Genomic DNA, 23,800 nt, shown 5'->3' on the forward strand with positions numbered 1-23,800 from the left:
CTATTCAGCCTCTCCTATAGCACAAATCCTCCAACCTTGGCAACATCCTCATAAATCTTTTCTGAACCCTTTCAAGTTTCACAGCATGGAGTCTTTGTTGACAGGTTTTCAAGGTAGGTTAAGCATGGGCTTGAAAGATTGCCAGGAAAAGGTGGAAATGTGGATTTGAACTCTCAATCTGAACAGCTATGATCTTATTTAATGGTGGAGCAGGCTGGAGGGGCTGAATGAAGTATTCCTGCTCCTAGTTCATATGTTTGTATTGGCGGTTAATTATTTGAGTAAACATCTACTTACTATTTTAACTGGGCAGTACCTAGCCTTGGCAGGAGTGCTGATCAAGGTGAAGTCTGTCCAAATGTCATAATTGAGCAAATTCTTTCCTCAATTTTCATTTTGCTGCTATCCCATTTACAAGTGTAAATTTACCAGATGAAAACTGATTCTTGAAAATTTAATTCTCTTGAAATGGGAGGACAGTGATTAGGCATTTTGGTGGAAAGCAATTAGAAAATGAAGCACTCCTCCTCTTTTACCTGATCACCGCTGGGTTTATTGCTGAAGAGTGCAAACTAAACAGTCTTTTCCAAGCAATTCAGATACTTACAGCAGTGATTGCACCAAAAGGAATCAAAACATCAGATTTATGAAACTTCTGTGTCAGTCTCTGTAGTTGTCTAATCACTAACATAGAAGAATCCCTATAGTATGGAAATAGGCCATTTGGTCCAACAAGTCCACACTGACCCTCTGAAGAGTAACCCACTCAGACCCATTCCCTGACTAATGCACCCAATCTATACATCCCTGAACACTATGGGCAATTTAGCATGGCCAATTCACCTAACCTGCATGTCTTTGGATTGTAGGAGAAACCTGGAATACCTGAAGGAAACCCACACAGACAGGGGGAGAATGCATAAACTCCATACAGACAGTCACTCGAGGTTGGGAACTGAACTCAGATCCCTGTCACTGTGAGGCAGCAGTGCTAACCACTGAGCCATCCTGCCAGTAGATGTTTTTAATCAACCTGTTTGGATGTGTTATGACACACCTATGGGTAGAGGAACTTGGCCCTCCTGGATCAAAGTGAGTGACACTATCCCTGCACCACACGATTTCCTCTAAGTTACAGAGTTTTTTTGTAAAGTGGTAACAGCCGTGTAACATGTTTTGAGTGAATTCTCAGCTGTTTGTTGAATGCCCAGAGTTTGCTACAGTTTTTGCTTGCTGATGACATGTGACGCAAATACTTATAACCCCAATTGTGGCTTTATCTAGGCCTGCTCCATGACAGGTATGTTTGGAATACCTCACCACTGTGTGTCTAACCATCAGCCCGACAGCAGAAATCTACAAAAAACATCCATTTCTGTCACTGGCATGTGTTGTGCTGCCTGTATGGGTGAGAGAGGGTTGAGAAGAGGAAATTGATGTGTTGTGTTTACTAAATGATCTGTAATCTATAATTATATATGTTATGAGAAACTGATAAAATATGTAAACAAAGATAACATTTACACTTAATAATGTACTAGAATGAGTGTTTATTATCTTAATATGACATGATCCTGTTAAAAAAAACTCCAAGTTGAATATCAAACAACCAATGATATATTGAGATTGTGTCTTCTGTTTGGTGAACCAAAATGAATCGTCTTCAGTTTTCGCCTAAAGTCATGTCCATCAGAGCATCACAATCTCCATGTTGGGTAGAGAAGGGAGGCATGTCCTGAATCCCAACTAGAAAAAGGATTGATCCACACTGACTACACAACCAATTAGTCCCCCAAGGAGACTAACTTGCTGTTGCAACATATATTTTGGCATGCATGTTGTAACCTGGCACTACAGATAATGGTGGTGGAAACTCCACTTTATTTCTATTACATGGCTGACCTGGAGTTTCCCTTTCTTGGTGCCTGTCATTGATGTGTGTTGGAAGGATTTGTAAGTAATTACTCAACCTGTGGTGTTGTTTGATGGCTGTTTGTGTAACTGGAGGCTGGTTTCCAGTGGTGTATTACAGGGATCAGTGCTGGTTCCCATATTGCTTGTGATATATTTCAGTGATATAGATGAAAACATGGGGTGGGTGATCAGTCAGATTGTGGGATGACAAGTAGATTGACTAGGTGGCTAATAGTGAGCAAGAAGGTCTTACATTACAGGAAGATATAGATGGATTGGTCAAATGGGAAGATCAGTGGAAGATGGAATTTAACCATGAAAAGTGTAAGGTGGTGCACATTGGAAGAAGTAAAAAGACAAGGGAGTACTCAATGAATGGCAGGACACTAGGAAACTCATAGGAACATAAGGATCTTGAGATGCTTGCCCATAGATACCTGAAGATTGCAGGACAGGTTAATAGGGATGTTAAGAAGGCATACAGGATGCTTGCCTTTATCGGTCTCGCATATGATGTGGAGGTGCTGGTGTTGGACTGGGTGGACAATGTCAGAAGTCACATGACACCAGGTTATAGTCCAACAGGTTTATTTGAAATCACAAACTTTCAGAGTGCTGCTCCTTCATCGGGTGAAGGAGCAGCATTCTGAAAGCTTGTGATTTGAAATAAACCTGTTGGACCATAACTTGGTGTTGTGTGACTTCAGTCACTGAATGGGTTATAAGAGTAGTGAGGTTATGTTGGAGCTGTAGCTGTACAACACTTTGGTTAGGAGATTCACTAGGATGTTGCCGGGGATTGATCAGTTTAGCTATGAAGAGATCTTATGGAAGTTTGAGTTGTTTTTATCAGAGCGGAGAAGGTTCAAAGGGGACTTAATTGAGGTGTTTAAGATTATAAGGGTATAATAGAAAGGTAAATAGAAAGCTGCTGCTCTCCTTAGTTGAAGAGTCAAAATCAAGAGTGTATAATTTTAAGGTGAAGGGTAGGAGGTTTATAGGGGATTTGAGGAAAACGGTTCCACCTAGAGAGATGAGAATCCAGAATGCAGAATGCAGTGGAGGCAGAATATCTCATAACTTCAAAAAGTACTTGGGTGAGCACTTAAAATGTCATAACATTCAAGGCTAAGGACAAAGTGCTAAAAAGTGGGACTAGTATAGATAGGTCAGTACAGACTCAATGGGCTGAACGACCTCTTTTGTGCTGTTTGATATTATGGCCATATAATGCATGCACTTTGCTTGGCCATTGCACCCCAGAGTGGGATTTGAATCCACAGCTCTGGTTCAGACGCAAGGATGCTACCTATTGCACCACAAGAACACCCACACAGCAGTAGGAAAAGGAAAATAATAAAATAAGAACTAGCAAGTACGAATGTATTTTAAATAGATTCCATCTTTTTACCAGTTAAGTTTTTGTGAAAATGTGAATGGACTTGCTTCTACACTCTTTATTATCTGTCTGTCTCTGTATCTGTTGAAAAACCTGATATTAGTAATTATCTTAAGAAATTTGCATCAATGTTAATGCCACAAAACAAATGTCTAGCATACAGTTAGTTTTCAATCATGGCAAAGAGAATAAAATAATAGTCAGGTTCTGTGTACACTGGTACTGCTAGTAATGTGATAACAGCAGCTGTTGCTGCAAAATCACATCATAAAAGTGGCCATACTGAGCTAATGTGCATAGGTCCACACTGATGGTTTGATTGTGAAATGTGATATGTAGTTTAGATTTGACATTTAGCTGGTTAATGGAGAAATATTCCAATTTACCCACATGTAATTGGAAGTGAGAGCATAGACCTGCTGTTTTTATAATATTAATGGACAAAAGAAAGTGACACAGAGAGCTGTGCTGTGAGAATACAAAGAAAAGTGCTTCACTATGGGCTGATGCTACTCCATTAATCAGTAGCCAGTAGAAACATACAACTTACAATCTGATATGACCCTATTTGATGTGCTCTATTTCTTGCAAATGCACCCTCAGTGCAACCCAGAAGAGGTGAGCAACACGATAAAATGCTCTCTCTCTGAATGTTCTCTTGTATACCAGCCTGGGTTTGAGTGTTAGTGTGCTGTGACAGTCGCAGTATCCCCTAGTCACCTTGTATTGCAAATAACAACTGTATCACTCTGAGTGCCAGTAAAAGAGAAGCAGGTCACAAAAGGACTTTCTGTCTCATCCTGAATGCTAGAATTCAATCGTGAATAGAATCAAATTTACAGAATCTCAATCAATCCGCAAAACTAAGAATTGATAAACTGATTGTTCAACTACCAATACAACTGTATTGTGTGTGTGTGTGTGTGTGTGTGCGCGCACTCACATTTATTTATTAATAAATATACTCTTTTTCACTCAGGAGAGCCTGATTAAATTAGCTCCCTTTAAAAGCATCAATTCATTTGGGTCTGGGAAAATATTTACTCCAGGGAAAGGATTAATTTGAATCATCCTTCTTGCGAACAACTGAGTGGATACATGAATAAAGCAATGAAGCCAGTTCATCCTTTCTCACTTGAGAGCTTAACAATTTTGGATATACCTTTGGAACTGTAACAAACTGGAGAGCCTTAAATGGGCATTAAAATATGAACCAGCGAAGGCCCCTCAGCTTCTTAAGCTTGCTCCATCATTCATGAAAATTGTGGCTGTTCAGAATACTCCACTTAACTGCTTACCCTGATAATCTTTCAATCTCTTGCTTATCAAGAATCTTTCTACCTCTATCATAAAAATATTCAAGAACTCTGTTTCCCCCACCTCTCTGGAAGAGGATTCAAAGACTCGTAACCATTAGTGGGGAAAAAATTACTCCCTATGCCTATATTAAATAGGTCTTCCGCTTACTTTTAAACAGTGACCCTTGGTTTTAGATTGTCTCTTAAGAGGAACTATCCTTTCCACATGCATCCTGTCAATTTTCCTCATGACTTATTTTTTGTCAAGTCATCTCTTTACCATCTATACTTCACTGGATACAAGCTTAGCCTGTCCATCATTTCCTTATAAGACAATCTGCCCATTCAGGTCTTCATCTAATAAACCTTTTCTGAACTGCTTATAACACATTTACAACCTTCTCTAAGCAAGCAAACTAATACCGTACTCATGCAGTATCCATACACTCACTCCTCATTTTCCAATGATTAATTATTTGCAGCTCTGTGTGCTCAATCACAGACCTGATTTCTTTTCTCATTGGATCATCTGTTCTTCACAATGCTTAAGAGAGTTACATTGGAGCAGTTTGGCATCTTCTGTTATCTGTAGAAAGTCTATTCCCCTAACCCTGGAGATAATGAGAATTTGTCACAATATCAGTTTCCATTAGTTTGTTTCTTTTTGACTTGATTTACCCCTGTTTATTTTTTGTTTACATACCTGATATACATTCCTAAAACATTATTTTTTCCCTTTGTGGTACATTTTTCATGAGTTCAGTTGCTTTGTTGATTTGCTTGTAAATGTCAATGAGATTGAGTTTAGTGGACAAGAAAAGACTATACAGTTTTTTATTCAACAGGGCTACCTTGAAAAGTACAATTAAAATTTTAAAAGCCTATCATTTTGTTTATATTATTTATTTAGAATTATGTCTTTAAACTTAGCTACCATGTTACTGGATTTCACAAACGAATGATTGTGCAACACAGTTAATGAAACTAGATCAAAAACAGACAGGCAGACGACTTGTGAGAACATATATATATATTCAGTGGGATATGTGAAATGTGTGTGTTGAATACATGCAGATGTACAATGTTTAAGACATGTGGTACTTACCCGTGGGCAGATAAAGCACTCTTTCTAAATTTCAAACTCATTTACTGAACAGAGTCATTCATATATAATGAAAAACATTTCTGGAAATATAATTGTAATTAAATCTGGAAAGATTAACTTGGGGTGGGTAAGCTTCCAGAAACAATAATTTCAGACAAGATTAGCCATCACTTGGGCAAATGAAGATTTAATTTGTTATGTCACTCATTCTGCTTAGTAGATTGCTCACAGGTTCATCAGTTTTAACTTGAGGATAATTCAAGCATGCAGGGCAGGCAGCAAGTCTATAATGTTTTTGCCTTGAGGCTTGTACCATTTTCTCTCACAAGCCTCATTTTAATATGGTTGATTGTTGTCCTCCTGAAAGCATAGAAAATGCTGATCTAGGATGGATGTATTGGCCCTGAAACGGGTCCAGAGGAGGTTCACGAGAATGATCCCAGGAATGAAAGGCTTAACATGAGGAATGTTTAAAGACTCTGGGAGTATACTCCATGACGTTTAGAAGGATGAGGGGAGATCTGATTGAAAGTTGCAGCATACTGAACAGTCTGAACAGAGTGGACATGGGAAGATGTTTCTATTGGCAGGAGAGACGAAGACCCGAGGGCACAGTTTAAGAGTTAAGGGAAGACTCTTTAGAATGGAGATGAGGAGAAACTTCTTTCATTACAACATAAGGCTGTGGAGGCCACGTCATTGAGTATATTTAAAACAGAGAGTGAACACTTCAAGTCCAGTGTGATTCTTCTTCAGAGTGAAAGGGGATTGGAAATTGTTTTAATGTACTTTTGTGAGAGGCAGAGAGGTGGTGCAGGAGACAAATAATGTGGAGGCAAGGTACAAAGGACAAAGAAGTTATTAATAGTGGTGAAAGAGAAAAAGAGATGTAAAATGGGTATAAATTAAGGTGTGAAAGGGAGAGAATGCTGCTGAGAGGAAAATAGAAAAAAGCCACAGACAAAACAAAGCTGCAGGGTTGGGGGTGTTCTGAGGGGGTGAAGAGAGAATGTAGGTAAATTGGAGAACAAACATCATTAAACTATTGGTCATAGAGGCTATAAAATATCAGCGCAGAACATGAGGTTGTTATCCAAGCTTATGTTGTGATTTGTTGGAACATTTCAGCTGGTCCAGAATATTAGCATGTGGGCAAGATTGTTTATTGAAATGGCAAGCAAATGGAATGTGGAGTCATTCCTAAGCACAGAGTGGAGGTATTTCACAAAGCGGGCACTCAGACCACAGACCACAATGTGAATCGCACTGTCAGCTATAAATATGGTAGACTAGATTGAAAGAATATAAGTTAAATGCTGCTTCATCATTTGGAACCTTGGCCAGTGAGGACAGAAGTGGTGAATGGGGCAAGTGTTACATCTTCTGTAATCATGTGACATAATGCCAACGGGAAGTAAGGAGTGTTCAGAATGAATGATCCCTGTGGAATGCTGACAGTGGAAGGGAGGGAAGGATGTGTTTGGTGGAGGTATCCTGCTGGAAATAGCAGACATTGTTGAGGATGATCCTTTGAATGCAGAGACTGGTGGGGTGGAAAGTGAGCACAAGGAGAACTCTGCTATTGTTCTGAGAAGAAGGAGAAGGCTGAAAGCAGAAGTGCATAAGATGGATTGGACGTGGCTGAGGGTCTGGCCACTCACAGTGTGGTGGGGGGATGGGTCTTCAACTGAGGGAAAAAGTCACATTGGAGGCACCCAGTAGAAAGTGGTATCATTGAAACAGATGCAGCAAAGACAGAAACTGGGAGAATGAAATGGGATTCTTGCAGGATGCAGAGTGTGAGGAAGTGTAGTTGAGTTAAACAGAGGAGTCCGTAGGTTTGTAAGGGATATTAATGGATAGCCTATCCCCAGAAATGGAAACAGTGAAGTCAAGGAAGGGAAAGGAAGTGTCAGGGATGGATGAGATAAAGGTCAGGGAAGGGTGGAAATCAGAAGTGAAGCTGATTAATTATTCCAGTTCCAGATGAGAGCAGCAGGCAGTACTGAAGACAACATCGATACTTAAGAGAAAGAGTTGTGGGTGGGAGCCTAATTAGCACTGGTACAAGGAACGTTCCACATACCCCACGAAGTGACAGGTATTGCTGGATTGTATCACATCTCGTTCACCTCTGTCAAAAATATAAAACCAAAACATTTTCCAACCTCTTTCAGTTCTGAAGAAGTGTCATACAGACTCAAAATGTTAGCTCTTTTCTCTCTCCACAGCTGCAGCCAGACCAGTTGAGTTTCTCCAGCATTTTCTTCTGTTTCAGATTTTCAGCATCCACAGTATTTTGCTTTAATTTTGTTCAATGATTAATTGATATTGTGATATTGTGAAATGACTATTTGTAGTTAATGCCTTCCTGGCTCATTTACCTATGTCTCTCATTTCTAGGAGCTTTTCATAGATCTCAATGGAACACATGTCAACACTTAGCTGTTGAAAATTCTGATGAGACCTTATTAGAGCGCAAGAGTGGAATTCTTGGGCAGCCCATTCATATCTCGTAAGAGTAAAAGGAGAGACAGAAGACTCACTTGCTCCCATGACCAAAAATTAAGGTGGAAGACCAGCAACTACAGGCTAGCTAGTTTATTGACAATTTGGGATAAAATTAACAGTTGCTTGGGTCAATGCAGGCTACTTAAGGGAAGACAGCATGGATTTGTTTGGGGAAACGTGGAAAATAGGAGCAGCAGTAGACACTTCAAGCTTCATTGACACTTCAAGCCTGCTCTGTCTTTCAATATAATCATGGCTGATCGTCCAACCCTTCTTCCATTTTCTCCCCATACCCTTTGATTCCTTTACCTCTAAGAATTAGATCTAACTCCTTCTTGAAAACATTCAATGTTTTTAGCCATGACTGCTTTCTGTGGCAGTGAATTCACAGGCTCACCACTCTTTTGGTGAAAGTGTTTCCCCTCATGTCAGTCATGCCCCACGTCCTTAGACTGTGACCCCTGGTTCTGAACTCCCTGGTCATCGGAAGCATCTTTCCTACGTTTACACTGTCTACTCCTGCTAAAGTTTTATAAGTTTCTATGAGGTCCCTCCCTCCTCATTCTTCTCAACTCGAGTGAATATAATACTGAAAATAACAAATGCTGGAGACTACAGCGGGGGTTCGACAGCATCCACGGAGAGAGAGCAAGCTAACATTTTGAATCTTGATGACTTCATCAGAGCTCTGTGATCTCCAGCACTTGTTGTTTTCAGTACAGATTCCAGCATCTGCAGTAATTTGTTCTCCCAGTGAGTATAGTCCAAACCAGGCCAGTCTCTCTTCATATGTCAGTCCTGCCATCCCAGGAAGCAGTCTGGCAAACCGACTCTATCCTACCTCCAAAGCCAGAACATCCTTCCTCATAGAAAGAGACCCCAAAATCACATGCAATACTCCAGGTTTGGCAAATCCTGAATTACAAATTGGCTGGTTGCAGCTCCTAGCTTGTATCCATTTTCAGCCTTTGACTGCCAGTCCAAACTGCAACCAATCACTGGCAAGGAGTCACCCTCCTGCCTCGGGCAGAAGCAGAGCATTGTTCATGGTGGGCAGTGTGAGGAGCACACAGATGTCTACAAACCAAACCCTGGTGATTCACCCACTGCGCTGAGCGAGCCATCTCTCCCCTTGAAACTACCCTGACTCGTCGATGAGAAGAGAGCAGCACAGGAAGGGGCAGCTCTCGCCTTGTCTTCCAGCGATCAGGGTCCCACTCATGGCCAAGGGGCTGACCTCTGGTTGAGGAGTGGAGAACTTCACATCCTGTTTCATCATCAGACATTATCCCAATTACCCAATCCACCCACCCATCTCACTCACTGACATTGTGTTTGTTCAGGGATGCACTAGGTCATTAGATGATAACACACCATATTGGGCACTGTGATGGTGGCAGTAAGGGTGTTGGGCAATGGGTAACCAGTGTGTGTGTTTTGAATGGAAACCCCGCTTCAGTGTCCAATGCCATCATCCCTCTTATGGATCTGTCACATTCAGTGAACTTGACTGGAGAGCAGTTTGGAATATGCTGGAGGGCCAAAGCTAAGATGTTTATTGTTATATTAAATGTGCCAGACGCATGTTGGCATAAGTGTCTGCATGGCTGTGGTCGAAGCTGCTATGAATCCCTTAATTCCACAATTAATTTCTCATGGAGCTAAATAATTATCCATGGAAGAAGACATCCTCACAGTGTCTTTCAAAGTCAACCATTCATGCTTGAGTTAGATTCCTGTAACTGTAGACAGTATGCATAGAAGTCTTATTAGTACATTATGAATTTTCCAAATCCCCCTGACGGTTAACCCTTCACTTTCTGGTTTTGGCGTGCAGCACCTGTTTCATATTAAGTAGTTTGAAAACATTTGAAAAAGGCTGCCCCCTCTGAAATGGACTTGCCTTCACTGTCTCTGCTACCACCATTCTTCTTGCTCCTTTGTGAAGTATATCTCACCAGGTGAAATTCCAATTATTTCTCTAACTAGACCAACCAAAGTGAACATGTCTTATAGCACTTGGTAGGCATGAGCAATCTAATCGTTCACTCCTGGGAAAATCAGCTTCTCTAAGAATTTATTCACCTTGCAGAGATGCAGGCTCCAATGGAGGAGAAACATATACATTAATATTGGCAGGATAACTTTATTGTAAGTTAGCGTTATGAAGATGATTGTATTTCACACGCTACTGTAATTAGATCAATGTGATTCAGTGTAATGTTACATTTAAGTTGCTGATATTTAATTTTGTCACCAGGTAATGTAAGCTCTTTGCCTCTGATGTTCAATAACTCTGAAATATCACTGATTTTCAATGTCTTCTCTGAAGCTGTAAACTGGGAACTCAGTGGTGGCTCACCTCTAAATCTCTCTTTCTCTCCTGCAAAAGGGGAAAGAAGAGATCTATGTGTGACTGTAATTTTTGATGTTCAACTGATGGGATTTGGCACATTTGCTGAAGGTGCTGTCGAAAGAATTATGGTGAATTTCTGCAATGCCTCATGTAGATGGTACACACTGCAGTTGCTGAATGTCAGTGGTGGAGGGGGTGAATGTTTGTGGATGTTAAGCTAGTTAAATGGGCTGTTTTGGTCTTTGGTGTCAAACTTCTGGATTTTTGTTGGAGTTGTTAATACCTGGACAAGTTGTTAACACCTGCACTATATTTCTGACTTGTGCCTTGTAGATGATGAATAGGTTTTGGAGCTTCAGAAAGTGTGTTACTCACTGCATCCCAGTCTCTGACTTGCTCATGTAGCATAGTATTTATGGAGTTAGTCCAGTTCCATTTCAGATCAATGGTAACACCCAGGATATTGATAGTGGGAGACTGAGCATAGAAATGCAATTGAATGCCAAGAGGCAATGGTTGGATTCTCTGTTTTGGGAGATGGTCATTGCCCTGCACTTGTATGTCAGCCCAAACCTGGACATTGTCCAGATCTTGCTGCATTCGAAATTGGAATGCTTCAAATGTTCAGCAGTTATGAGAGATACTGAATATTGTGCAATCATCAGCAAACATCTGACTTCTGACTTAATGATGGAGGGAAGGTCATTGATGAAGCAATAGAAGATGCCTGGGCCTACCACACTAGGAGAAAGTGAGGACTGCAGATACCGGAGATCAGAGCTGAAAATGTGTTGCTGGAAAAGCGCAGCAGGTCAGCAGCATCCAAGGAGCAGGAGAATCGACGTTTCCGGCATGAGCCCTTCTTTAGGAATGAGGAAAGTGTGCCAAGCAGGCTAAGATAAAAGGTAGGGAGGAGGGACTTGGGGGAGGAGTGTTGGAAATGTGATAGGTAAATGCAGAGATGTCCTGGAGCTGAGCTGACTGACCTCCAACAACCACAACTATCTTCTCTTGCAACAGGCATGACTCCAACCAGTTGAGAGTTTTTTTCCTGATTACCATTGACTGTAGATTTGCTCAGGTCTCTTAATACTAAACTTGCCCTTGATATCAAGGGCAATCACTCTAACCCCACCACTTGGATTCAGTTCTTTTTCTAAGGCTGTAATGAAGTTAGGAGCTGAATGCCCAAACTGAGTGTTGGTGAGCATATTATGGCTAAGCAAGTGCTACTTGATTGAACAGTTGTTTACCCATTCCATCACTTTAGTGATGATGAAAGTAAACTGACTGAGTGGCAGTTGGTCAATTTAGATTTGTTCTGTTCTTTGTGTACAGATCATACCTGAGCAATTTTCCACATTGTTGGGTAAATGCTACTGTTGTAGTTATGGCTGGAACAGCTTGGCTAAGGGTACGGTAAACTCTATAGGTCTTCAGAACAGAGGACGCCCTCTGATGTGAATACCTTTCTCTCCAACCAAATAAACTTAATTTTAAAAGGAGCCATGTTAATCACATGTGTTATTTAACATAGGAGTGAGTTGTTAAATGTCGGAAATAATAATAATGGTTCTCATGGGAACAGGTGTGGTGGAGGCGGAAGAATTGGGAATAAGGGATAGTGTTTTTACAGGGTGGTAGTCCAGGTAGTTGTGGGAGTTGGTGGGTTTGTAGAAGACGTCCCTGTTGAGTCAGTTACCATTGATGGAGATGGAGAGGTCCAGGAAGGGAAGGGAGGTCTCTAAGATAGTCCAGATGAACATAAGGTCAGGGTTGAACATGTTATTGAAGTTGATGAACTGTTAAACCTCCATGTGGGAGCATGAGGTGGTGTGATGAATTGTTCAACCTCCTCGTGAGAGCACAAAGGTGGCACAGATAGTGGGACAGCTGGTTTCAGGATTCCTGGCTTGAATATTTCCTAATCAACCTGTTCAGAGATGTTATTACATACCTTCAGAGCAGTTGGGCTTTTGAACCGAGATCTCTTGGCCCAGAGATAGGACACGAACACTGTATCACAAGAGCTCTCAGGATCCCCACTTAGGAAGATTAGTTGAAATTCTTTTCACCTATATCCATTTGACTGGCTTGCTGACTGGCTGGTTCTGGCGCTCCATGATAGAGTCATTTTCCTCCAATATAGGGTGGTTCTTTAACTGTGACCTTCACAGCACAGTGGTACTTGAACAGAGGCTAGTTCACCCAAATACTTCAACTCATTAGCATGCTTTCTTCCACCAGCACATACAGACGAGAGTTGAACTGGCTTTCAACCCCTGTTCACATGTATTCTTGAAAGGGGAAGACATAAAATATCTTGTGACCAGACTGCTATCCTTTCTCTCATCATGTTCATATCTGAGTTAACTTCCAAGAGGTTATAGTTTCATTTGTAGTGCATTTCTCTTCTTTCAAGTCCATCTATTTGAAGGTTCATTGATATCTTGTCATATTTGACATTCCAAGATCTCGCTCTTTCAAGAAAGCCAATGAATTTGGATCAGTGGTCATATTTTGGCTACATGTTCATTTATTAAAGAAACAAATGTTTTATTAAAATTCAATATGTCTTTAGGTAGTTCAGAGTTCCTCCATCATCTTGACAGTTACTCCAGATGACAAATGAAATGTGAATCATTCATGGTTCATTACAAAGGGAAAAATATACTTTAAAAACCCATATTCACAGACACATTCATTCTCCTAGCCTCAGTCAATACTATCTTTTCAGTTCTAAGTAGATCCCTTTAAGTTCTGGACAGGACAGTTGCAATTATGTTTGATTTCCCAGCAATATTTGTGTTTTTTAAAAGTGGTATAGTTTAAGGAATAAATCCTAATAGAATAACCACATGTTCTGAATCTTAAAAATTTCAGTAAAATTTAGCAGCTAGCATAGACTCAGTTATTCAAATAATCTTCAGCTTTCCAACAGTTATCTGACATTTCTCAGCCATATTATCTTCTCTTTTTCCTGTAATATGTCTGTCAGCAGCACAGTTACTGTTCTTAAGTTTGGGACAAGCATTTGGTAGATTCCATACATTCCCAAGAACCTCACAATTTCCAATTCCGTTGTGGGAATTGGGAACAATGGTATTATTACTACCTTTCAGGCCCTGAGCATTACTTGTCCTTTAATTAAATGTCACCTGAGAGGTCACTTGAGCATTAAAGAGCTTGCTGTTTGCCAGATTGATGACTCAGTCAATTGACTGTTTTTTTTGGAAGAGGGCTTGCAGTTGCCGCAATGCATTTCCCAGATATTGATGAGGAGGTCATCTAGATTCACCATGTAGTTAGATAATCCTGTTACTATCTGGTTCATCAGGCTTTGAAAGGTGACTGGGGCATTTCACAATCTAAATGGCATGACCAGACACTCGTATAATCTTTCCCGAGTTACAATGATAAATCCCCTTGCATGAACAGTCAAAGGAACTTGCCAATACCTCTTGAATAAATCCTTTTCTGTGATATTGGTTCCATTAAATTTTCACTGGGAAATGCAGAGCTGTGTGAAGCCATCCAGCTTGAGCGTAAGCACAACTGGGCAACTCCCTCTGCGGCTCAGAAGCATTATTAGTTGGTACATTAGCATGTAGTTAATCTCCTCCCAGAACTGGACCAGTTCTTTTAGGCCTTGCCCTGAAAACACCAGGGATTTCGCTTTATGGGAGGGGCCTTCTCATATCCACATTATGTGGAGTGAGGGTTTTATAGCCTGACTTGTCTGAGCAAATGGCCTTAAATGTAATGAGCAACAACATTGAGTCAATTCACTGATCTGCACCTAGGTAAGCTAATACGGAATCTACATTTGCCACTATTTCTATATTGGTTAGCCACCCCTAAGGTGCAGGGGGAAAGAGTTCAACATGGGCCTCACCTACTTTCCTTCCAACTCATCCCTTCTGCTGCATTCATTCTATAGGTTAGTGGCAGTGTGATGGGACAGATCATTACCTACTTGTTCTCTTGGTTGTGGTGTTTTTTTTTCCTCATGTTGACATGACACACCCTTTGATTTACTCCCCAATCTGGTGCCTCAAAAAGATAATTCTCTTCCCTGAGCATTATATTTATTTTATCCAAACCTCTGACATCAGGCGTTTAAAGCTTCCTCTGTCATTGATAGAAGTACTTACTGACAGTCTCAGAGCTGAAATGTGTGGGATTTGGAATGATGTCTGCCTGCTCCTTTATTACTGTCTGGGAGATTTCCAGGTGTTCATAGGACAGTCCCTCTTGGGGTGTAGTCTAATGTGGAGACATTCTCTTTCTGTTCTAAAAACCTCGCCTTGATTAGTTTCAAAGGCCCAAGCATATGGTGCTTGTAACCTACTTCAAATGGAATAAGACCAATGGACTCATTGGATGAATTCCTGCTGGCGAACAGAACAAACTCAAGACCTCCATCCAGTGATTAAGGTACTCATGACAATATGTCCTGATTGTTGTTTTTAGGGTCTACTAGAAACATTCTAGCATTCCACTGTGACCCTTGTTGTATCATGCCCAGGTTTTATCCATAAAATCCTGGGATATTTTGGACATGGTATTTGAACCCTAATCCAACTGGAGTTTGGTGGGTAAACCATACTGGGTGAAAGTGAGGACTGCAGTTGCTGGAGAGTCAGAGTTGAAAAGTGTGGCTCTGGAAAAGCACAGCAGGTCAGGCAGCATCCAAGGACCAGGAGAGTTGACGTTTCAGGCGTAAGCCCTTCATCAGGAATGTGGAGGGGAAGGACGCGGAGAGATAAATAGGAGGGTGGCGTAGGGGTGGGGGATAAGGTAGCTGGGAAGGTGGTAGGTGAATCCAGGTGGGGGGTAATAGTGATACATCGGTGGGGAGAATGGAGCAGATAGGTGGGAAGGAAGATGAACAAGTAGGACAGGTCAAGAGGGTGGTGCTGAGTTGGAGAGTTGGATCTGGGATGAGGTAGGAGGAGGGGAGATTTGGAAATTAGTGAAGTCAATGTTGATGCTGTGTAATTGAATGGTCCCAAAACGTAAGATGAGGTGTTCTTTCTCCAGTTGTTGGGTGGCTTGGATTTGGTGGTGGAGGAGGCCCAGGACTTGCATGTCCATGGGGAGTGGGAGGGGGGAGTTTATGTGGTCAGCCACAGGGCAGTGGGATTGTTTGGTGTCTGTGTCCCAGAGATGTTCCCTGAAACTCTCTGGGAGTTGGCGTCCAATGTCCCTAGTATAGAGGAAACTACATCAAGAACAATGGACGCAGTAGATGAGGTGGGTGGATGTGCAGGAAAATCTCTGCCAGATGTGATAAGATCCTTTGAGCCTTGGATGCAGGTGAGGTGGGAGGTGTGGGTGCAGGTTTATATCTCCTGCGGTGGCAAGGGAAGGTGCCAGGTGTGGAGGGTGAGTTGATGGGAGGTGTGTGCTTAACAAGAGGGTCACGGGGGAATGGTCTGTGCGGAATGCAGATAGGGGTGGGGAGGGACTTATATTGGGTCAGTTCCCTCAGCACTGCTTTGGCAGATATGTTTCACAGGCAGTTCCTGATAAATAGATACCACATCTATAATGATAAGGTATCCCACACAGGCCACTAACACCTTGCTGAACAGTTCTCCAAAATTAGACCAGGAATCATAGAAGTGCAGATCTTAATACAGGTTGAGGCTTTTCCAGATATGGCAGGTTCTGCAAGGTCTCGTGACATCAGATGTTCCCTCTCAGGGGATGGTCTCGTGACATCAGATGTTCCCTCTCAGGGGATGGTCTCAAACAAGAGGTCAGAGTTATGGACTGAGAGGAGGTAGTTTCAAAACTGAGATGAGGAGAAACTACTTCTCTGAAAGGGTTGTGAATCTGTGGAACCCTCTGCCCCAGAATGTAGTGGAGGTAAAACCGACCAACAGATTCAAGAACGAAATGGATAGATATGTTTCTGATGAAAAGCAGGATAAATGGCTGTTGGGAGCAGGCAGGAAAGTGGAGTTGAGTCCAGGAAATGATCAGCCATGATCATGTTAAATGGCAGAGCAGTATTAAAGGGCTGAATTGCCTAGTGCCTCTCCTAATTTCTGTTTTCCCATGTTTCTATGTTCCATCCTTGTGAAGTTGTGGCCAGTAAGAATACTGGCTTGTGTTTCAAAGGCCAAGCCTATTCACATGCCCAGCCTTTGGAATCTTGTGAACTGACCACAATATTTCTCTACAAAATCCTGGTGACACCACTCACTATCCAAACCTCATTTGTAGGGCTGTGATGGGGTCTCCCTTTCCTCATAAGCACCTCATTTTCAAAGTAGTAGCTTTCAGGAACTGCTTCTGCCTCAGTTTCAGTGTGAGCAGCCTGAGTTAGTATATCTAGTAAATAAAAGCAAAGTACTGTTCATGCTGGAGAACTGAAATAAAAGTGAAACTCAGCAGGTCTGGCAGCAGCTGTGGATAAAGCAACAGCAATAATGTCTTGAGTCCAATTTGGTGTCCTGAATAAAATTTTTAAAAATTCATTCATGAGATGTGGGCATCACTGGCTAGGACAGCATTTGTTGCCCATCCTTTATTGCCCAGAGTGCACATTGCTGTGGGTCTGGAGTCACACGTTGGCCAGACCTGGTAAGGAAGGCAGTCTTTTTTCCCTGAGGGACATTATTGAACGAGATGGTTTTTCCTGACGATCAACAATGGATTCATGATCATCACTGATATCTTAATTCCAGATTTTCTTACTGACTTCAACTTCCACCATCAGCTGCGGTGGATTTGAACTTGGGTCCCCAGAAGATTACCCGGGTCTCGGGATTAACAATCCAGCAATAATACAACTAGACCATCGCCTCCCCTCCTTGCAAACCACTTCAGTCTCCACTGGCTGAGCTTATCTGGCCATTGATCTTGTGATCATACAGTCAGCACTCTCTCCTACAGTATTTGGTTTCTCTGACCTCAACAGGCTTACTGGTGAGTATTGGTGATGTTATATTCTTTGATCCTGACATGTCCCTGCTGGGTCAAAGATCTCACCCTAAATCTCTTGCTCAATGTCTATCACTCTCTCTATTTTTCTCTTTACATCGTTGTCTCTTGTGCTCTTTCACTACCCCTCACACTATCTCTCTCTCTCTATCTCTTTCTATTTGCTCCAAACACACATAAAACAATGTTGGGGCCAATGGATTTTGATTCTAATCCAGTAAATAGTTTTCTTTTATGCAGGGTGATTATTCCTCAACTTCATTACTCACCTGCACCTTCATTAAAATATTTGTATGTTCTCCCGAGCAATAAACCACAGATTTAGATGTTAATAAAAAAATCATTTGCACATTTCTTTTCACTTGTGTTCTCTAATGTTATGAGCCATCCATGCTGTTAGGATTGATGACTTGCTTGCAGTCATCTGCCAAACTGACTCTGAAACCAGATATTAGATACATTTTGCAAGAGCATGCAGTATGGCTCTATGTTTGATTGTTTACCTTGCTTTGTGTGCAAATGTACTTGCCTTCCATAATGACATGTGATGGAACTGCAGAGAATCAAGACCCCCAACCCAAAAACATGACTCTTACTGATGTAACGTATTAGGACAACATTAACTCAATTTTACTAGAGTCATAGAGATGTACAGCACTGAAACAGACCCTTCAGTCTAACTCATCATTGCCGACCAGATATCCCAGCCTAATCCAGTCCCATTTGCCAGCACTTGAACCATATCCCTCTAAACCCATCCTATTCATATATTCATCCAGTTGCCTTTTAAATGTTGTAACCATACCACAGCATCCACCACTTCCTCTGGCAGCTCATTTCATACATGCACCACTCTGCGTGAAATAGTTGCCCCTTAGGTCCCTTTTAATTTCTCCCCTCTTACCCTAAACCTATGCCCTCTAGTTCTGTACTCCCCCACCCCAGGGAAAAGACTTTGTCTATTTACCCTATCCATGCTCCTCATAAATTTGTAAACCTCGATAAGGTCACCCCTCAGCCTCCAACATTCCAGGGAAGACAGCCCCAGTCTATTCAGCGTCTCCCTATAGCTCAAATCCTCCAACCCTGGCAACATCCTTGTAAGTCTTTTCTGAACCCTTTCAAGTTTCACAACATCTTTCTGATAGGAGGGAGACCAGAATTGCACACAATATTCCAAAAGTGGTCTAACCAATGTCCTGTACAGCTGCAACATGACCTTCCAACTCCCATACGCAATGCTCTGCCCAATAAAGGAAAGTATGCCTTCTTCACTATTCTATCTACCTGCGACTCCACTTTCAAGGAACTATGAACCTGCACTCCAAGGTCTTTTTGTTCAGCAACACTCCCTAGGACCTTGCCATTAAGTATATAAGTCCTGCTAAGATTTGCTTTCCAAATCGCATTTATCTAAGTTATACTCCATCTGCCACACCTCAGCCCATTGGCTGATCTGATCAAAATCTCGTTGTACTCTGATGTAAACATCTTAGCTGTCCACTACACCTCCAATTTTGGTGTCATCTGCAAACTTACTAACTATACCTGCTATGTTCACATCCAAATCATTTAAATAAGTGATGAAAAGCAGGGGAACCAGCACTGATTCTTATGGCACTCCACTGGTTACAGGCCCCCAGTTGGAAAAGCAACACTCCACCACCACCCTCTGTCTTCTACCTTTAAGCCAGTTCTATATCCAAATGGCTAGGTCTCCCTGTATTCTATAACATCTAACCTTGCTAACCAGGCTACCATGTTCCGTGTTGTACATTTCCTTTTCCATGTAATTGGCTTGCTCGCAAATAAATTCGGTTTAATTTGCTGATCTCTGAGAGGCCTTATTGTCTCCCTAGCAACCCTTTTGTCCTTAATATACTTATAAAATCCCTTTGGATTCTCCTTAACCCTATTTGCCCTCCTCGTTTCCCTCTAAAAATACTCCTACTGCCTTTATATTCTTCTAATGATTCTCTTGGTCTCTCCTGTCTTTACCTGACAAATGCTTCCTTCATTTTTTAAACCAAAACCTTAATTTCTCTAGTCATTCAGTATTCCTTACCAGCCTTGACTTTACACTAACAAGAACTTACTGTCGCTCTGACTCTCATTATCTCATTTTTGAAGACTTCCCATTTTCTAGCTGACCAATTACTTGCAAACATTCCACTCCCAATCAGCATTTGAACTTAAAGCACCGCTTTGCATAAACAGACCCAAGTCTCATATGAGCTGAAATTTATAATTTTGTAAATGTTATGAAAAGGCTTATATATCACAAGTCTAAGAATTGCCTCACATACCAAAGTATGTTGGATTGCTCTTAACAGGATACTTAGTACACTCTTCTGTCTTCAAATTGTAGTTAAGTATGAGCTTGTCAAACATACTTATCCAAGCTAAAATTAAACCGAATTTATTTGCGAGCAAGCCAATTACATGGAAAAGGAAATGTACAACACGGAACATAATTTCAGTACTCAAATTAAAAAAGACTTAAACTGTTCCAAAATAATAAATAATTCATGTTTTTTTCCCCATAATCTTACGAATCTCTAATGAATTATTAAATGGTAAAAACCTTTTCGGAGGTTCTTGTCCTGACATTTGGTTACAATGTAATCTATTCTTAATAGCTAATGTGAGCAGCAAATTGATGCCCATGTGTACTGGCCAAATAAACTAACATGATTCTTTTCTGATCGAACCACAACAGCAAAACAAGTCTTGTGTCTCCCACAAAATTAATGGCCTTCTCTAGAAAGCCTGATGTGCCATTTTGCTAAAAACAGAGGCAGTATCATTTTGTCTCAGCTAATTGCAGACAATTTTAAATGACATTATTGCCTGTACTCAATTTTATATGAAATATTTATAATAAAAGTATTTTCAGTTTATGGTATCCGCAAGGTCTATTTTCATGAAGGCATTTTGCAATGATATTTTTAACTGCAGAATCCTCTTATTCTTTAGCAGTTAAATGCTTAAAATAGATCAGGAAATCCCTTAGAGCTGCTTCTGTTCCACCTGATTTTCTGCAGATGAATAGACTGAATTCAATCATATAAACTTTACAATAGTTCCCCTGTCCTTTCCCCAGATTCTAAAACTTCTTAATTTTCAAGTCCTTATATTTCCATGCTCTAATAACTTTTTCCATTAAAGCATTTCCTCTAATGAAAATCCTAAGCCTATGTCCCCTCACATACCTGTTCTTATTCAAATGCTGCAATGGACTCAATGTACATTTAAAATCATTGCAGCAGGGAGGCTGCAATGGTGCCGCTCATGCATTGCACCTGGGATGATAAATATTCTATTTGTCTTGTACACTTAACCATGTGCTGAGGTTGAGCTGGTAACATTCTGATGCTGAGGAGAGTGTTATACTAAAGAAGTGAGCTGATACCATCCAAATCCCACATGTCCAAGTTGTGACCAAAAGAATAAACGCACTCAACGTAAGAATATAATTTGAAGTGGCTAGTAAAGGTGAAAATCCCCAAAGTCATTTGAGAAATAGTTGGATGGTAAATTGAATTGAATTGGCTTTATTGTCACATGTACTCAAATGAGAACAGTGAAACATTTATAAGTCACCACCTGTAGTGCTATCTTAGGTACAAAGATACCCAGGTACGGCTTCTTCGGTTGCAAGATCTTAGAAGATAGAGAGATAAAATGTCAGCATTGCAGAAATAAAAGTCCAGAGCAGCTGTTTTCAAATGCAGATCATGCTGGCACCTAGACTCCAGTCCGCACTGGGCCTTGGCTCCAGACCGCACAGGGCCTCACCTTGAGGTTCACAATGCCGGGAGATTGTTCCGGTATCACCTCAAGACTGGGAGATCATGCTAAATCCATGACAGGCTTAGAGACTGCCACACCAGGCTGAGAGGATGCCATTCCATGCTGGAGGCCACCACACACCACACCATCCCAGTGTAAGGGACCCTGTGTTTTTCTTCTGGATGAATGATTTTCATTACCAGAAGCTTCCTTGTCTGACTTGTTGCGCAAGAAGAGGTGAAAGTACTGGATTAGCTGTTTGAGTATTTGTAATGTCTTCATATTTAGAATGATTGTGAAGGTAAAATCAGATAAATCTGATAAAATTAGAAAACTACCTTATATCTAAAAACAAAAATCTAAAAATAATTAGACAATATGAAGGTCAAAAGAGAAAGTTTTGCTTGATTAGCCTTAATGAAGAGTTGAGAGAGTAGGCAATGGTAATTTATCTGTACTAAACTGTTGTTAGTCTACACTTAAAGTACTGTATATATTTCTGCCCATCATATTTCAGAAAGGGACTAGAGAAGATTACAAGGATAACACCACAGGCTAGTCCTCTACCAGTAAAAACCCATAATACTTGGAATGAACATACCAGTCCTGCTGGAGCTCAATTTTAAAATGCACAATATTTGTTGAACCAGTACATGTCATTCACAAGTGAAATAACTCCACATTAGCCAGTATCCGATCACCAAGTCACCCTTTATTTACACTGATCAAGCTCCCTCAGAGCCAGCTCTCAGAGTGAATAGTACCTCTGACACTCCTATTTATATCTGTCAGCCATATAGCTCTCTGATTGGACCAGATTAACAGCTCATGTTAGGTAACATATTCTTTGAGGTCCACCTGGCTGACCACGTTACAATCAATACAAGTTTCATTGGTTTTTCCTTCAGGATTCTCTTGACGAAACATGGAGGAATCTCTAAATAGGCATTTAACATCATGAAGCTTTTGATCAAATGTTTACTGAAATAACGTTCTCCCTTGTGGGTAAGAGCATTTTGAGAGGCTGTTAAAATAAATTGTAAGAACTCCACTAGAGAATTCAGAAGAAACGTCTTAACACAAAGCGAGGTGAAAATGAGGAAGCACAAGGAGTGGCTTAATCAAATAGGAGAGACAGGTAGAGATAGAGATAGAGAGAAAGAACCAGAACTGGTTGGACCGAATAGCTGGACACTATATTGTAAATCGTATTAAATGTGTTTTATGGCATTGAATGCAGGAAGAAAAATATTTTCTTTTAATCTGTGCTAGTTACACAGGTATGTCTTGCAGTCAAAACAATCCCTGAAATAAAGATGTTCACCTACAATTCAGCTTTATACTGAATTCAAGAATATATTGTAAAAGTTGAAATACAAATAATCTACTTGGCAGGTATTGGTAAACCTAATTTTACAAATTCTAGAGCACAACTTTCCAAGAAATGCAAATAATAAATTAAGCTGTTACCAAGCAATAGACAGCTTTTTCTTAACATTAGGTGGTAACCATTAATCAAAGTGAATTAGATATTTTTATTTTGTAATATGATTTTTCTCAATGGTGCATGCTTTCATCTCTCGAGGCTTTTCACTTCTGTTTCCCCACATCCTCCACAGGATAATCAACTAAAAACACAGGTTTATTTGACTTCCTGTCAGTTCAGACAGTTGGAACCTGGCTCTAAATCTATCAAAACTCAGAAGTTTATTACAGTTATCCACAAACAGATCAGCAACCCACAAACGTATCTTGGGAGAAGTTTTTTAAAATCCACAAACAGATCAGAAAGCCACAAACATACCTCAGGAGAAGGATATTTTTGGAAAAAAAATAAGGTTTAAACTTACCCTAGTTTCTTTTGAGGGTCCTTGAGAAAGAAGTTTGTTTTATCTCTCAGCATATTGTAGCTTGTCTCTGGTTTCAACTTTGCTGCTCTCAAAATCTGCAAAGGAAGGAAGGGTGGGCATTTGGGCATCATTACAATCAGAAACAAAAGCAGGAAGTTTTCTCAGTGCAGATGTTAATGAACTGTTCTATGTAGTTATAACCAAACTACTTTCAACACTCATTATATTATGGCTAAGTTGAGTGACCATGCTTTTTGTCCCACCCCACAAGAAAATATTTACATTAATATCCTACAGACTCACAAAGGAAATCAAAAGTTTATCAAATAATAGTTGAGTTTCCAGATGTCGTTTTAATTAACTTTTATACGGGCATTCCACTTTTTTTGAATAAATTTTATTTTAGATAATTTTACTTTACAATCCTACTTTAAGGTATCATTTCAGGACAGTGTGTATGATTGATAGCCTGTAAGGCTCAGTATAAATATTTTAACAAATAAGTTATTGGGATATAGGCAACATTACGAGTTGGTGAAAAAGACCCTCAGCAGGCTGAGATGGCCCTTTTCTTATTCTTTATCGTGATTTCATACCCATTTCATACCTCATTAGTGCAAA

General features: G+C 40.6%; 1 protein-coding gene across 2 annotated transcripts in view; it reads right to left on the minus strand.

The window, feature by feature from the left end:
* s100p (S100 calcium binding protein P) overlaps positions 1-23,277 on the minus strand; it is a 65,854-nt gene extending 42,577 nt beyond the window's left edge. For both annotated transcript variants that reach the window (XM_072572584.1, XM_072572583.1), the window contains exon 1: positions 23,180-23,277. In XM_072572584.1, the coding sequence (XP_072428685.1) occupies positions 23,180-23,232 (53 nt within the window). In that variant the 5' untranslated portion in view covers positions 23,233-23,277. The remainder of the gene's footprint in view (positions 1-23,179) is intronic.
* Between the last annotated feature and the right edge of the window lie 523 nt (positions 23,278-23,800).

The sequence above is a fragment of the Chiloscyllium punctatum genome, chromosome 6 (assembly GCF_047496795.1).
Source record: "Chiloscyllium punctatum isolate Juve2018m chromosome 6, sChiPun1.3, whole genome shotgun sequence".
In the NCBI taxonomy this organism is placed as follows: Eukaryota; Metazoa; Chordata; class Chondrichthyes; order Orectolobiformes; family Hemiscylliidae; genus Chiloscyllium; species Chiloscyllium punctatum.